This window comes from Bidens hawaiensis, unplaced genomic scaffold, assembly GCF_021521415.1.
Source record: "Bidens hawaiensis isolate Kalapana, Puna unplaced genomic scaffold, B.hawaiensis_p1.1 tig00027797_1, whole genome shotgun sequence".
NCBI classification, from domain to species: domain Eukaryota; kingdom Viridiplantae; phylum Streptophyta; class Magnoliopsida; order Asterales; family Asteraceae; genus Bidens; species Bidens hawaiensis.
The window spans coordinates 227,422-245,293 of NW_027494512.1; the positions used below are offsets into that span (position 1 = coordinate 227,422).

Below are 17,872 nucleotides of genomic sequence, written 5' to 3' on the forward strand. Positions count from 1 at the left end.
AGGTGTTTGATCTAATTTCAGGTAGAAGAACACTAAAATGTTGTTAAAGCTAAAATTCCAAGTAAGTAAATAAGAACATTAAAATAGTAAATAATAATATTTCATTAGAAAACTTGATAAATTACAACACTAAAATTCCAACAACTCCCAAAGAAGAAAAACATCAAATTCCAACACATAAAAATTACATCAGTCGATTTCCATGTAGTCGACACTTTCTTCTTTTGAAGGTTTTTTTTTCTTCTTCTTGTATGTTTTTCTTTTCCACCTTATTCTCATTGATCTTCAAGTCGCTAAAGGCTTCTTCCCAAAATGCATTTTCGTCAAAATCATCACCATCCCATACCGCAAATGGATTGTCGGTTTGAGGTTTATCCACTGGGGGTGAAGCGTTTTCCTGATCGACGTTGATTTCATTGAAAGCGTCTATGAAAGTTTCTATGTCGTCAAACTTATCAAAAGCAGGTAAGCCTTTTTCCGAGTTGTTGAACAATGATTTTGCCATCGTAAGCTATGACAATTGGGATTGATAATACCCTATCTATCAAGAATGGTTATTTAAAGGCCCAAATTCGTCGGGCCCGTTACATTATTGGCCCAAGCTGTTTGGTGTGTTGTAATATGACCCAATGTGGTCCGGATCGTCCAAATAAGCCCTAATATCGGCTGGCCCGTCCAAAAACCTGATTTCCTCCTACCTTTTTTAGAAAAAAATCAACGATTGCGTTCATTTACATCCCTTTTCATCTTTTACCTTGGGACCACCCGCACACTTCACCTTCCATCGCTTTCCAACGGATATTCTCTCCCTATTCAATTCATATTTCAAAATCCCAAGTTTGGAACATTCTTCGTGTTTTATGTTTGTTGCCTCCTTCAAAAAACATGTTAGAGTTGTCAACGGAGGATCCTATGGATGTCATTGTATCCGGGGTTGTTCCTAATCTGGAAGAGACAAGCAATGAGTTGGGGAACACTCTTAATGTGGAGAACATTAATGTCCAGGATAAAAATGGCGATTCTGAGCAGAAAGAGGTATGTCATACCCTAATTATCTACTATTAAACCCTAATTTGTTATTATTATCTAAAATCCCAATATGTTGTTTGAAACTGATTTAAGTCTGTAATGTTTTTACATGCAGAAAAAATCTGGTCACACTAGAATTTTTTGGAATGATTTGAAGTTGATTAAAGAAGTACTAACCCGTGAGTGTTATGGTTCTTCTACTCTTAGTGACCTTTGGGATCAACAATGTTTTTGTCACTGGACTAAGGTAAATGAAACTAAGCCGGACGGCCCGTTAAAGCATGCTTTTTTAGAACGAGAAGAATCTAGTGTAACATTTGATCCTTTAGATGACGGGATATATTATAATGTTGGTGGTTCACATCCCGTTCGTTTTGGTCCTAAAGAGTTTACATGTGTAACGGGTTTTACCTTTGGTCAAAATGTGGGTGATGTTGGAGTTGGTAGTAAACAGTTTTTTCAAAAAATTGAGTTTACTAGAGAAAAGATTAAGGTGATGACATTGAAGGAAATCTTAATAAATAAACAAGATATGGAACCGATTGATGTTGTTCGTTGTTGTTTACTACTAATGCTTTCTTCGTTGTTTTTTAGGGTTGAAAAAGATAAATATATTGAGAATACATATGTTGACCTAGTTGAAAATCTAGAAGCCTGGAACTCCTATCATTGGGTTGTCCCAATTTGGGATAGACTACAAAAATGTCTACACAATTGTTTGGCAAAAAGAAATAAACACAATAGTGTGTCAGCGTCATCGTACTCTACTGTTGGATTTCTATGGGCGTTTAAGGTTAGTAATGTGTACACTAATTGTTACTCTAAAAGGTAGTTTATTTACTTAATGGTTTTTTAAAATTCTTTGTAGATGTGGATCTTTGAATGTCTTCTATATCTCTTGTTTAACGGTTGCAAGTACGTTGAAAAAATTCCTAGATGCCTTGGCTGGACACAAGAGCGTTGGTATCCAAACAATGTTAACTATGGTGCTATGTAATGTACTAATGTTGGTATCTATTTGTGTTGTTTTTTATTGAGTTGATATAATTCTTGCATGAAACCCAACAATAACATGCATGCATGCATGCACACCACACAATGCAACCAATATAACATGCATGCACAACAAACAATACTCCATCTATCTATTATATGCATACAATACAACCAAAATAACATAAACCATCTATTTTAATTTCAACAACCAAAAAAGTGGGCTGATGGTTTCAACATATCCATTACAACCGTATTCCAACATCCAAAATAACATAAACCCCACACCTAGTTTATTACACACACATCAAAACTTAAAACCACAACCCTAACTTGTAACTCTAAAACTCGTTCAAATCAAAAGATAGAACCTGATCAGTAGCTTCAGATGTCGTTTCGCCAGCATAATCCCTGACCACATTTTCTGTCTTTTGGAACTTTCGTGGACGGGGTACATGCAATTGAGATTTAAGGGGTTCTTTGCACTTTCCACTTGTGTGACCTGTTGCATGACATCGGGTACAAAAACTAGGGGTTGTTACCTCACCACGAGACGGGATACGTTTATTTTCACGTGGTCGGCCGGCTTGTCTTTTATCCATATGCGGAGGGAGTAAAGGCACATGATCTTCCGAAACCACCCATTCAGATTCATTTGTTACGGGGTTAATGGGCTCTAAATACGTAGATAAAATGTACTATTTGCTATAGTAGTCCATTGCCAAGTAACTACAATCTGTTTGTTTGTTAAATTTGCAAACAATAATTACGTGCCCACAAGGTAACCCTGAAACCTGCCATTTTCGACAATCGCATTTTCGGTTCAACAAATCAACCTCACATCGTCTATCACCATCGTGAACATTATAATGATATTTGTCTATGCCCCTAACTCTCCAAGTCCTACTTTTTCTCAATTTACGGGATGTCATGCTTTCAGCCCATTTAGATGGTAAATGTCTAACTTTTGTTGTAAGTATGTAATCAAAATTGTGTTATTATTTAAAGCAACTAAGCGGTAATAAAAAATAAAGATAAAACTTACCAACATCTTGTCATCTTTCAAAAAACCATCCTCGTTGTAGTTCAACAAAGTAATCGGTTAGTTTTGTAATCAGATACTTTCTTTCAGCTACAGACAACGCGTTTATTGATTCCGCACTGTTGGAGGTCATTATATTATAACGACGAACGGGACAATAGGCTCTAGACCACTTTTCCAAACCCAATCGCTGTTAGTGTAGCCATGGCAGACGAGCGTTTGGAACAAAGTAAATTAAAATGGCGTTTGAAATCAGATTTTCTATAGGCTTCACATGTTGCCCAGTATAGGCTTCTTTCAGCTTTGCCTTTCAACCGTAGATTAACCATCAAATGCCGACAGCAAAAACCATGATACGCAACCGAAAAGACGTACTTTATGGCTACCTCAATCGACTTAGCCCGATCCGAAATTATTGTCAAGTTTGGATGATCACTTACACATTCTCTTAGTTTTGTTAAAAACCATGTCCATGATTCACCGCTTTCGCTCTTCCCTACACCGTATGCTATCGGAAATATTTGGTTGTTACCATCCATATCTACCGCCAAAAACATTGTCCCTTTAAAAGTACGCTTTAGATGCGCCCCATCGATTATAATAACTGGACGCAGACACCTAATAAAGCTTCTTACAGAAGCACCGATGGCAATAAATAGAATTTCAAAACGATTTAAATCATCTCTTAAGATATGAGTGCGAGTTCCAGGATTGGCAATCTCTAAATTGTAACAATAAATCGGAAGTTTACCAAATGAATCCTCAGAGGAACCAACAAGAAGACTCTCAACATAGACTTTACCTTTCCAACCTTGTTTGTAGGATAAATTTGCATTGAATCTTTGACCAAGAATGTTCACTAACATCCTTCCCTTTAAGGTTTCTAGTGTTGTCTTCAACCAAACCCTTGATGCAATGAGCCACCACTTTTTTATTAGCATTACGATGATTATGATGCATCTGTGTCTTAGAACATGTATGAACGTCATTAAATGACGTTACATGAAATGCTTCGGTATCTTTGATGCTGCGTGACCACAAAAACCATTCACAACCTTCAAATCTACAACGAACTTCTAATCGTTGTTTGTTGGATTTCGAAGTTATAAACTCAAACCCCTCAGTTAGTGCCATAATTCCTAACTCAAGTTGCAACTCTTCTTTGTTCATAAACACTTTCCTTAGTAAATAATGCGAAGATGAACAAACTAATATACGACCCTTTCTTTTCTTTGATTTAGAGCATCCCCAATGGGCTACGTTCCCCGAGGTCCGATCTGATGTGGCAGCCGACGGACGTGGAGGGAGCCGGACGCCACTGTTGTGGAACATTGAGGAGTTTTGCAGGTCCGGATCTGCAAACTTGCAACAGACATGGATCGTGGGCCCCCTCTCTCATACAAACCTGCATCTTCTCCTCCATCCAAATTCATCAATGGTAAATCGAAATACAATTAGATCCACTTCACTTTGATTTGATTTATGGGTAGATCGGTTTATGTTCTCCGGCGAAGGGTTTGATGGGATGCTTCAGCTCTGATCTGAAATCAATTTTCAGATCTGAAATGTAAAACGAACAGAGGGCTGCACTCTTCAGATCCGATCGGAAATCAATTTTCAATCAATTTTCTGGCGAGAGGTCGACGGGATGCTTCATATCTAAAATTTAAAACGAACGGAAGGCTGCACGTTTCTCTTGGTGAATATGATGGTGATATAACCATTTTGTATTTGATTAAATATAAAAATCAATATATTATAAAAGTATGTTTATTGATTAAATATAAAGTTAATATATTATTAAAGTATTTTTATTTGATTAAATATAAAGTGGTAGGTGATGGATGATGTGTCAGTTTGTAAAGGTTTGTTGTTGTGGAAGAAATGGTGAGTTTTTTTAGAAAAGTTTGAAATTTGATGTGGCGCTGACATGGCGGTTTGTTAATGTTTGTTGTTGTGGATGCTCTTATAAGAACTATCTTCAAGGAGTAACGATGGATCATCATTCAAATCAAAACACTCTTGAGTATCTACACATCCACTCACCAACATCACCATATTCATAAGTTGATATATTCAAATTCGGTATACATGGTTTCCAAAGGACATTCAACTCAACGATAGCATCTGACATATAATCACTATGCTCTCCAACAACATACATGAACACTATTTCAGAATTGTTCACTTTTTCAGTCCGTTTTAAAAAAAGAGACACATCATAGTCATCTTCTATATCTACGGGATACAAGTACGTTGAGAACTTATATGATAATCGTGAAATGTGTGTTACCTTAAACCGAGCTTCAAGTAAACCCAACAACTTCGAATGGTTGATGTTTGAATCAAGATTGACACCTCCCCGTTTACAGTTTGTTGGAACGTATTCACAGCTTCCATCATCATTGTTTTGCCATTTACCACCAAAACACACTACAATATTATCAAATTCCATGAAACCTAATTGAAAAATAACTAGATAAATACTTGAAGTTTGAAGATGAAAATGGAAGAACATGAAGATGGAAGAAGATAAATACTTATTATCTTTAATTAATAGTTTAATTTAGGAAAGTGGGGTCACATAAAACTTAATTACAAATATAGCCGGAGTAGATAGAATAATCAAATACTTTGTCGGGCAAGACGGAATACTAAAAATCCTATCGGTCGAGACGATATTAAAACTTTTAAAACTTATAAGAAGAAAACTTGAGAATATGAACTCCTTGGAACAAATTCAATCAAAATGCGTCTTGAAAGACGAAATTGAAAAAACACAACTCTCAAGAAATATAAAATATGAACTGACCAGATAAGAAACATTAAAAAACCGTCTTGATAGACTGTTTTATAAAAACTGATTTAAGTTAAAAATATGGTCGAAAACCACGAGATTTTTAAAAATCTCGTCTGGTGTGTCAGATGCTTTACACATGTCAACTTTTGATTGGTTTAAAAATCCCGTCGTTTATTTTCCCAAAGCGTCGGCTCAGTACATATTTCATGGGTTAGTTTGGGAATGTGGACAAATTTAGGATCTTTTTTTCTCTCTATCCTCTTTTGGGTTATTTTGGGAATTTTCCCAATGAAAATATGATTTGAAAAATCAAAGTCTTTTCCAAAAACCTATAATTTCTAGTATGGATTCTTTCTTAATTTTTCGAAACACCAGAGTGATACGCATCAGTTTCATTATCTTCATTATCTGGAAATGTGTAAAAAGATTAAAAGTGTTGCCTGGAATATAAGAAATTAAGATGAAGATTGAGAATAACAACAATTAAATTTGGGTTATTATTTCCATTGATCTTGTCAAGTATTTAAAGATGTTGATGGGGTACAATAAACGACGCATCGGTTCATAAACAACAATTCAATTTAATGTTTGACCCTTGTAAAATAAATAAATATTACAAATAACTAAAACATAGTTTGACACTTTGACATAACTAACCCAAAACTTTACATGAGAGGTATTAATTCTAACAAAGAGGATGGGATGAGTTCTATACACTGGACGTGAAGTACGTCTTGTAAGACGAATAGATTTATGATGAATTTTTTTTTTGTTATAAATATTTTCTAAAAGGATTCTGTTGATGCATGAGAACCACTAGAATGGGATGTGTGTTCTAATCTCAAGTTCTTGTCTGTTGATAATGCATGATTACCTACTCACTTTCAAGATTTTTGTGTTTTAATACTTGAAAATGAAGGCTACAACACAAACAACATTTTCAGTTTATTTATTTTTTGCTACAATTGGGTTTTTTTCAACCATCACATAAACGGGCTGGCCATCATATTATGAATGAGCGTAAATGAACAAATGTGAAATCAAAACTCTATGCCCCGACAACAACTTTTATTTGTTGCTGGAGATGCTCATCTTCGACAAGTTTTCGGCGATGCTCCTCTTTCCACCTGAAAACGTTATCGCATGCATCAACATGTATATGATTACTCTCATCAAATAAGTTTGTTGTATAGGCCCTAGATTATGTATTACTCATCTTAGAAACCATTTGTAGTTGCTAATAGCATAATAACTTTTTAACATATATCGCTTGCTTCGTGTGTGCATTATGGATGATTTATGTCACCTGTAGATAATATATATTAGGAAAATGTGTTTAATTTCCTGTGACATTACACTTAAGGTTAAATAAAAAGATAAAACATAGTTACTAGTTTGAATTAAAGAACAATAAGAGCCAAGTACAATTGTACTGTGTCCATATACATTTATTATAAACCCACATAGCCATCAAATGTAATAGTAATACCAGTCACTAGCTGCAGGTTAAGCATCCAAACAGACTGGTGCATTCAAAACTGGTTCCTACATTGACCGAACCGTTGAGATGGTCAATCAGATTAACAAGGCACTCGAGCATGTCAAAGTCCTCATTTTTTACCTGAGCTGCTGCTGCTGTTTGACGATTCCAACAGCTGAGTCGAAGCTTCTTCTTCCCCGTTTTGAAATTCCATCAGCTCTTTCGGTCTCAAAAAGCTCGGTTGATTGGTGGACGCAAGTACCCTTGCCCACATTCTATCAGTTATCACAACCTTATTATGATGATCCACTATGCGCTGCATGTCAACACATATTACGCTTTGTGATATTACTACAATAATGGTATACAGATGATTGCTAAACTTACACTGAATGGAATATAAGTCTGCCGACCATGCACGAGCCCACTAATAAAGCCCGTGAAGCCCGCCATGGCTCCATGAACACAGCTTTGAGCAAGGAGAGTACAGTAGATATTGTCCGACGCATTACTTGGAACAGCACGGATCATGTAAGTAGGATCTGCATGATTAAGTTGATCACGTTGTTCCTGTAAAAAATAATATTATTTTTAATACTGAACTCTTGATAAGATAAGTGTAAGTTACCAATGTATTTAAGAGTAATTGGCATGTGATCCTTGTTTGCAAAATGAGCCTGCATTTCAAGATTCAGAGAAAGAAATATTAATCAGTTAAGCTCAAAGTCTTAACTTGGATACTAGTCATAATTGATACCTTAATATTATGTTGAAGCCACATGCCAACATCTTTAAGTTGCACATTCCCTGAAGCATCTTTTGCGGTTGTTGAGTGGCTATGTGCAACAAGCTCTTGACCCGCTCCCTCAGCCACAACAATAACCATGTGTCCGTTTTCTTTGAGTCGTTTTTCTACGTATTCTAGAAGCCCACCTTCACCTTCAAGAAAGAAAGGTGATTCTGGTATCAAACATAGATCCACATCACGGCTCGCAAGAGTTGCATACATTGCAATGAACCCTGATACATCATTTTGAGATTGTACATGTTAAAACGGGCTGGCTGGGTCCAAAGTCAAAACCAGTACCGCTGACTTCTATATCAGTTGGAGTAAAGCTTACCACTGTAACGTCCCATTAGTTTGACTACCCCTATGCCATTTTCTGCACTTTCGGCCTCAACGTGTGCAGCATTAATTGCACGTTGAGCCTCTTCGACAGCAGTATCAAAACCGAAGGACTTATCAATTACCTGTTACAATAGTATTTGGAATACGTATCGTGTACCAGTCATGCATTTATATTTCACTAGAAAGTATGTTACTAATATTATAGGAAAATGTGCATAATCCGAATGAAAATACCGCAATGTCATTGTCAATTGTCTTTGGAATTCCTGCCACAATAGCTTTTATTCCCCGTCGTTTAATTTCCTACATATACATATGTATAATAATAATAATAATAATAATAATAATAATAATAATAATAACAAAACCAACATGATGATGCTTGTCTTTTAATTTACACACACAGAAAAATATGACTAGAATTTATAATGCAACATACTTCAAAAATTACAGCCGCGCCCTTTTGAGTTCCATCACCTCCAATTATATAAACCTGAAACAATCATATGCAAAAATTACACGTAGTAGCAGAATATTAATCATATTAGAATAAAGAAGCTAAATAACTCATAAGGGTGCATGATTTAGCATAATCTTGCAGTATTATATGCCTCAAATACCTGATTAATACCGTGGTCTTGAATGCTGTCAACTATCTTTGACTTGTCATGACCTCCTCGAGAAGAACCAAGAATCGTACCACCACGTTTATGGATATCATTCACGAATTTTGGAGTAAGTGTAATGGTATTTTTTGAGTAGAAACCTCTATATCCTCCCTGTTAAAACAAACAAATAGGCACCATCAAGATTGTTAAGAAAATAATGTGCTTATATAGTAGAATTACAAAGTCAATAACAATATAGTAGGTTAACAGTTGAGAAAAGTCAACATGGTCAAAGCTACCGACATGTCAGTGCATTGTCTTTTTGGTTGGGTTAGATAGATAGATTACCTTATGTTCAATAGTTTGAAAGTACATATATGCCAAAGGATCCTAAAACCATTTTGTACGTTTAGATTTGGATACGAAGACTTACATCAATTCCAAGAACTTTGGTCACACCATACATGTGATAAAGAGCGCACACAATCTCTCGAATCACAGTATTTAATCCCGGGCACAAACCACCACATGTCACAACACAAGCGTGCACCTCATCTGGTGAAAAATAAACCTGCAACATTAAAAGATTCCTGTTTAACAAAACTATGTTCGTTCTAATAGAGGTGGTTACAATATAACTTCTATAAGTAAATAGTATACGTTTTGGCGGGGCCCAGCTCGTCGAAAATGCACTCCTCTTGGATCATTCTTATGGACGACAACCTACAAGAAGACATAAAATATTAGTTCTGTTGGATTTGATTATACATGTGTTTTACGAATATCAACGTACCTTTTCTGGCACCGTATCATCACAATCAACAAAATACTGCCTGAAATTAAGTAGGGATATTATTTTCAACAAAGATTATAAGCATGTTGAAATGTATGACACACGTATACTCACTTTACAACCGAATATGCAGGATTGAATCGCATTGGATTGGGATATGTCTGCAGAAATAGAATTAAACATATAGCAGTTTGCTGCAAAGTTAACACTTAACACCGACAATAATTTGTTTGTTACATTGTGTTTGTCATTCATGACCTTGAACAAACATGTGACTAAAATTCATAACAAAAAAGATCCATAATCAACATGATACCCGTAGAACACCTATGTCAAAATATATTTCATTATTCTTGAAATATATCTAAAATACCCTTTAACCGACAAAAGAAGCTTGTGGATCCATGTAAACATAAACCTAGGCATGCAAACGAATCGAATGTTCATGAACTGTTTGGCAGGATGCTCAGTTATTTTTGTTCGTTTAAATATTATCAATATATATATATATATATATTATATATATATATATATATATTAGTAGTTATATTACTTTGATATAAAAATAAAAGTGGCTCGTTTTAATTATACACACACACACATACTAGGTTATTTTTATTGAAAAAATAAAATAAAATCATTGGGATCATCCACTAGAATGTTGATATTTGGTCAACTAGTTTGTTCGGTTCCGTTAATGTTTATTCAGTTATGTTTGTTTACGTCAGTTTGTGTTTGTTCAGGTTTTAAACGATCGAACATACACGAACATGCGCATTTTCTTAATGAATAAACATGAAAAAAATGTGTTCGACTATAAGTCAATGATGCATGATAAATAAATAAATAAAGATTACAATGAGATTAGGAAGATAATCAGTCATGTGAGGAACATCTTCAAGAACATAACCATAATCTCCTTTTTCAATCTTCATTTGAGAATCACTGTGTTCTTCCATCTCAATAAACAAAATAAAAATAAAGATGCGATATTTACAAGACAGGTTTGATTCTTTCGATGTTCTTGAATGGACATGTGATAGTTAACGCGTGTTTTTAGCTATAATTTTGTGGGTCAACTTCTATATTTGGAGAAAATTTGTGGACATTTGTTCAAACAAGAATGTGGGAATTTGGAGTCACAAATCTTGAATTTGGCAAGTGAAGGAAAACCACAAGTGGTTTTTTAACAACATGAAAATGTAATTTTTCTATGGGATACGTACCCATGATTTTAATAGTAATATTTTCTTTATAAAAAGGAGTGTTACACGCTTTGGTGATACCTTTCTTTCTTTGAAATTGCAAAAATTCATTCTAATCTTGCATTTGTAAAAAATTGAATACACCATCAAGCAAACACCATACTACTAAATCACTAATTCATAAGCACCGTGAATCTTGCATTTGTAAACAATTTATCTTTATGTTTCACAGTTTGCTGTTAATAACCTCACTTCGGATAATTTTTTCATCATTCCCACCTTTTACCCTATTTTTTCTCATTGGACCCCGATAAAAACACGTATCCGCTGATTGTTTCCTAATTTCAAATTGATGTTTTAGGGCGTTTGATCGGAAGAATGATATGATTCGACTGATGTAAAACACACCTCGAAATGGTACTTCAAACAACGAAACGATGCTTCAATTATGATGTTTAAACTTCTAATTAACAACACTCAATCGTTTCAGATCACCGTTTCAAAATAAGTTTAACATATTCATATTCTCCTCCCAATCAAATATTATAATTTAGAATGATCTATATATTATTGATTACATTAAACCCCTTTATATATGATAGAGTTGAGTCGGTTAATATAACTCAAATACAAACTAAATATAGATATAATATACAATAGAATCATCAATCAGTTATAAGATATCTTCAAATATATTCTATCTACATATGCTATTAAATCAATTGAGTTTGAGTCCATATGTTATCTTCCTATTGGTCTAATACTAATCTTTCTATTTATATCAACCACTTTTTTATTTTTCTTGACAATATAAATCTAAAACAAAATAAATTATTAAACAACCCAATTAATTAGATTAGAGGCTTATTATGCCATAATTAGTTCTATTCTATTAGAGAGCATAACCATTAAAGGTTTCGATCCAAAGAGTTCATACAAATTCAATATTTAAAATATGTAACTCTCGTTTATATTAAGATAGTTTGAATATGTTTGATTAGTTTTTATTATATATATATATATATATATATATATATATATATTTAATATTCCATATTTGTAGCTTGTAACTAATTTCCTTTTCTTGTATTTATACCTTGCTATTAAGTTAGTTTGATAAACTTATTATGGTATCACAGCCTAAAGTGCTCCCTTGAACTCTTTCCGATCCCAACTTCCGATAACGGCTTTCACCACCCGCTGAAGTTATTTAACTTGTTGTTGCCTCAAATTTCTCCATCAAACTTACATCCACCACTAAAATAATTTCCGGCGACGCACTATTTCGTCAATATTCCTCTTTACCACTAAAATATTTTCCGACGACGCACTGTTACGTCGACCAACTATTCCCCTCGAACACTAAAATACCGGCAACGCAATGTTCCGTCGACCGATTGTTCCCTATCACCTCTAAAATATTTCCGACCGATGCATTGTTTCGGCGACCCACTGTTACCCTCCACTTCTAAAATACTTATGGCCGACGTTCTATTCCGGCGACCAACTCTTCAACGAGTTAATAAACTGCCATCCTCTTTCTAATGACAACAAAAATGCTTTCTACAACTCAATCAACCTCCTATTCTCCATTTCAACTCCACCAAACCAAACCAATAACCATTAATTGGTTTCCTTCCAAAACCTACACACACCACACTACCAAAATCTTCTTTGCAAGATTGGTCTTCTCTCATGATCGTTCATCTTACGGGGCCATATTAGAGAACATAACCATTAGCGGTTTCCCTCCAAAGAGTTCATACAAATTCAATATTTAAATTATGTAACTCTCGTTTATATTAAGATAGTTTGAATATGTTTGATTAGTTTTTATTATATATTTAATATTCCACATTTGTAGCTTGTAACTGATTTCATTTTCTTGTATTTATACCTTGCTATTATTAATAACAAAATTAAGTGTGTTTGATTATACTCTTCTTCTAATATTGTGGTTTATCATATTTTCCAAATCGTTCTATTCTTGTTATATTCTCCTTTTAAATAATTCAAAAAGAACCCGTTTATAAAACTCATCTTCACCCTGCATCAGTTACCACCCTTTGCTCTATCAAAATTCATTCACCCATTCAATCACCCAACCTCTCACCTGCATAACGGATCCAGAATCACCGCATTCAAACAACCTTCGTCCGTTACCACCCTCCGCCTTCAGTACCCCTCACGAGCCGACCATCACAATACCAAGATTTCCCCAGTTTTGTTTAACTTTTTAATTATGTTTATGTTTTTATAATTTAAATTGGAATGTGTTAGGGTATGATTGACTGAAATCCATAAATGTTAAGCCTTGATAGTTTATCTGTTGCCGACATCTAGCCCAAAATTATGATGTTAGATGATTTGTTCAAAAGGATGGTGGTTTTATTATTGATATTTGTTCAAAACGAATATTACATGATCGGATAAACAATTGTTGTCTATGTCTTCTGATTTAGGATTTATTCTAAACATTCAATTTGTTTTGTTTTATCAATTAAGTTTGTTTGTTAAAAGGTATCTACTGTTCGTTCATACTTGGTGTATAACTTTGGGCCTTTTTGTAGATTTATAGATGATAAACAACTATTTTGGTTGAAAGTATACTACTTTCCAAGCTCTTTACTAGATAATATAACTATAAGTAAATCAGGTTCAATATTTATAATAAAAATACAGATGAGCACAAGAATTTTAAGGCTTCTACTGATGCATAAGTTGATAAGACGTAAAGCAGATGATCCGAAATTGGGAAGAAATTGACATATGTGAGTCGTCGTTAAAGCTTCAATCCATATGATCTTCTTCTTTATGGTCGAGTATTGTGCTTAGGTTGTTGTTATTATTATTATTATTATTATTATTTGATGAATTGTTTGATAGGACATGTAACTTATGGAGAATCATTCTAAATAAGGCTACTACTACTCATACGCTGCCAATTGTTCCAAGTAGGAACATTTATATAAGTTTATAGAATGCACACCATCCATTCGATCAAATGCTCGAAGTGTTTTTCACTTTATATCTCAGATTTACTTTTGTTTATCTAAGTAAACCTGTAGTTATATATGTTTTTTCTTGTATATTTTAACTTAATTAGATATTTAATATAAATTAATTTAAGACATTTTTTATATTTTAGTAGCTTACTAGCTTATTAACCTGTGTACGACACGGGTGGAAATATTGAAAATTTCAAACTAACACGTGTCATTTGAAAAGACAACATATGGTGAAATATTCATATTCTGGATTTTCCCTGTTTCAACAGGTGTCTAACCTGGTCAAAAGAACCTTGTATCTTAAGACACCCCACCTGCACATCTCTCAAAGTATGAAGAGAATCTAGGCGGGGAAAGGCATTTAATATTCTTCAATCTTTTTAATTTAAAATTATGAAGAATTTTAATGGGATTTCCTATGTGCCAACCCTGTCAGAGAGATACGGTTCAATAACCCTTCTGTAAAAACAGAAGAAAGACGAATATTATATCTCTATAGGGTGTGCTGAGTCCTTATGTACTTTTTTACCTTTCATTACTTCTTTCATGACGAGAGAACCACGTTCGTTGTTGCCTGTATAGCTTTCTAGAGTAGAGATCTAGCAACGCATAAGTTGTTATATGTTATTTAGGACGACAACATACTTTAAGTTATAAATAATATTTGTACGAAAACAAATGATTGTGAAATACAAAGATAAACCAAAATAACATTCAAATTACAGTGAAAATATAATCAAAATTTAAAAATGTAAAATACATAAGCTATTAAAAAGACTTCCTTATAAACAATATTGATTCTTTATTTGTAACTTTGTGTTCCTTTTTTAATATAAGAATTTTGACACCACTCTTCACTCTTGATAAAGCTACATAGAGTTGTCCATGTGTAAACACCGGGTCTCTGAGATATATGTCAACTCTTGCTAGAGATTGACCTTGACTTTTATTAATGGTCATTTCAAAATAGACTACAACTGAAAAAAAAACTACATTCTCTTCAATTTAAATGAAAGTTTCTTATATGAAGGAGTTACACCATAACGAATTATATAAGTGCGATAACCAGTATTAGTACCTGAAATAACTTTTACTTCAACAAAACGCATACCCAAATTAATTACTCGCAATCTAGTTGTTGATTCAAACAATTGACCTAAGGGAGAGATTGTTGAGTCAAAGATTTGACCAAGATGAAGTACATGGAAGATTGAAATCTTCTCAACCTCCTCAGAATTCCCTAAGTATGGATCCGGGCACACCTTAGACCTCCGAGCAAGCTTTTACTTAGCCGGATATGATATTTTGTCTATCGGGCAAGGTTATCTTCAAGAAGTCTTCTTTAGTGGATATCCGAGCAGGGTTTGCAAATTAGTGTATTACCGGGCAAGGTTCACTAGTTTATGTAAATCCGGGCAAGGTTCACTTTGTCAAGCAAGTCTGTTCTTCAAAGCCAAGTAAAGTTCACTTCCGAGTAAGCTTTTGGCTAACCAAGCTCATGAAGCCAAGTGATTGGAAGACCGGGCAAGGTATTCATTAATAATAGTGGTCCGAACAAGCTTGATGATTGAAATGGAATATCACTAAGTAACATCGAGCAAGGTTCAACTCAAGCAAGGAACAGTACTCCCGAGTACACTTTGCTAATAAGTTATTTTATAGCAAGGAGTTGAAATGGACCATTGAAGAACAAGGTTGCTTGTAAGGGTTTGTCGGGCAAAGTCTGGCAAAGTCAAGAAGATTGAAGTCTACCCGGTGAGTATTTTACTTGGTAAAATACTCTTTAAGTAAAGTCTACCCAGAAACTGATGCGAGCATACTTCTATATTACCAAGTCCTAAAGGATGGCAGAGTACACAGCGTACTCGGAATGTGAAGATTGATGCAAAGCCTACCCGGAAGACTTGTTTTACAGTTAGACTATTTTCTGATTATGTAATTTGAATATGTATGTACGTTTGGGGTTTCTAGAAGGAATGACAGCTGTCTTATGGTGGCAGGCCTATAAATAGAATGTTTTAGGGCACGCCGCCAGGGAACAAGACGGACAAGGCAGATAGACACATTTATTAAGAATAGAATATTGTGTGTGTGACGGCTGTCTTTGTACGGATAAACCTTCAAGAAACCCTAAATCGATTATCCACTTTGTATGATTGATATGATATAAATGGAAATCTTTTGAGTGAATCTTGTTCTTGTTGGTTACCTTTGATTACTGATTTGCAACCGTATGTTTGTTATTGATTCCGCCTTTAACAAACGGTCGTCTTTCTAAATATAGCAACCTGTCATTAACTCTATTGTCGACACATCAATTTGTGTGAGTTATGACATGATTAAGTAAGATCCAACTGAAATCAAGGGACCAGACAAGTGGTATCAGAGCTTGTTGCTGCTATTTTGGAAAGATTGTTGCTGATTGAAGATTTGAAGAAGAATGACGTCAGCAGACCATTGTTACATTGAAACGTGACGTGCAGCTCTGTTCTTCATTTTTCTTCCAGATCTACAATCATTTGGTGTTTTCTCTTCCTTATTTTTAATCAAAGTTTTAATCTTTATATATATATCTTACTCTTATCGCATCAGACACCTCAGATCTGAACAATCGGTTTTCAGTTCTGATTATTTTGATTTTTTTTTTAAGAAACTACTTTTGATTTCTCAAAATGTCTAGTTCGAGGAACAAGAAGTCTCTACTAACAAGATTCCTAGACTGTCTGGACAGGAGAATTTCACTAAATGGAAGGTCTTGTTTGAAGCAGCCGTTTGCTATAATGATGTTGATATGTGGAACTCCATCAAGAATGGTCCACAAGGGGAAGTTGCAGAAGGTGCAAATCAGGCAGCAACTGCTGCTGTAAGAGAAATGATGAGAAAGGTAGATGAAAAGGCTTTAGCTATTTTGAAGCTAGGTCTGTCTTGGGAAATACTTACGAAGGTTGCACATCATCCCAATGCCAAGTCAATGTATGATGCAGTACTTGAAATGTTTGAGGGAAATGTTGAACTCAAAAACATCAAGAAGCAGAGACTGAAGCAGCAGCTAGAAAGATTCAAGTATAAAGAAGGAGAAACGTTGAAATCAATTCTGGAGAGGTTTCTGGGAATTGTGAATGATCTCAGAACCATAGATTATATAATGACTGAATTTGACCTCAATACCAAGCTGCTCAACTCTAAGCCAAAGGAATGATATACTGCCTGCAAGTTCATCCTTACAAAGCACAACTTCAATGAGCTAAAAGTGGATGATGTAGTGTGCTTTCTTCAAGCTGCAGAAATAGAGATGATAGAGAATGAAATGATTAAGGAGGAAAGACCATGCTTCAATGTTTCAGATACATTGATTGCACCTATGGGTAATTTGACTATCAAGAATCAACAGCAGATTCCTATCATTGAAGAACCTGTTGAACTTAATTTTGATACTCCAAAATCATTTGTTGGTGTTAGCAATCAAGGAAACCAGCAAAGATTCAATGTGCAGCTGATTGATGACACTGATTCTACCTCTATGGCAAGTGGGAATGTTCCTCACACTAGTGGTGGAAATGGTCAAGGCAGTGATACTCAAGCCTTGCTTTCAATGTTCACTGAGTTATATAATGCATTTGTTGCAAAGAATCTAATTCACACAAGTGTAGTACAAGATGATATTGAGCAGATAGATGCTGATGATTTGGAGGACATGGATTTGAAGTGGTAAGCAGCCATGTTGGCTCTTAGAAGCAAGAGGCTTTACAACAGGACTGGTAGGTCACTCCTATCAGGACCAAATG

General features: G+C 34.7%; 1 protein-coding gene across 1 annotated transcript; it reads right to left on the reverse strand.

Moving 5' to 3' along the window:
* Positions 1–2,335: 2,335 nt before the first annotated feature.
* LOC143575932 (ATP-dependent 6-phosphofructokinase 6-like) lies at positions 2,336–10,945 on the reverse strand. The gene is made up of 14 exons (XM_077060164.1): positions 10,732–10,945; positions 9,989–10,035; positions 9,875–9,914; positions 9,742–9,804; positions 9,515–9,652; positions 9,094–9,252; positions 8,913–8,966; positions 8,708–8,776; positions 8,466–8,595; positions 8,102–8,364; positions 7,973–8,021; positions 7,732–7,886; positions 7,501–7,660; positions 2,336–3,957 (listed from the first exon to the last, which is right to left on the reverse strand). The coding sequence occupies exons 1-14, from the start codon at positions 10,831–10,833 to the stop codon at positions 3,863–3,865; spliced, it is 1,524 nt and encodes a 507-aa protein (XP_076916279.1). The 5' UTR covers positions 10,834–10,945; the 3' UTR covers positions 2,336–3,862.
* Between the last annotated feature and the right edge of the window lie 6,927 nt (positions 10,946–17,872).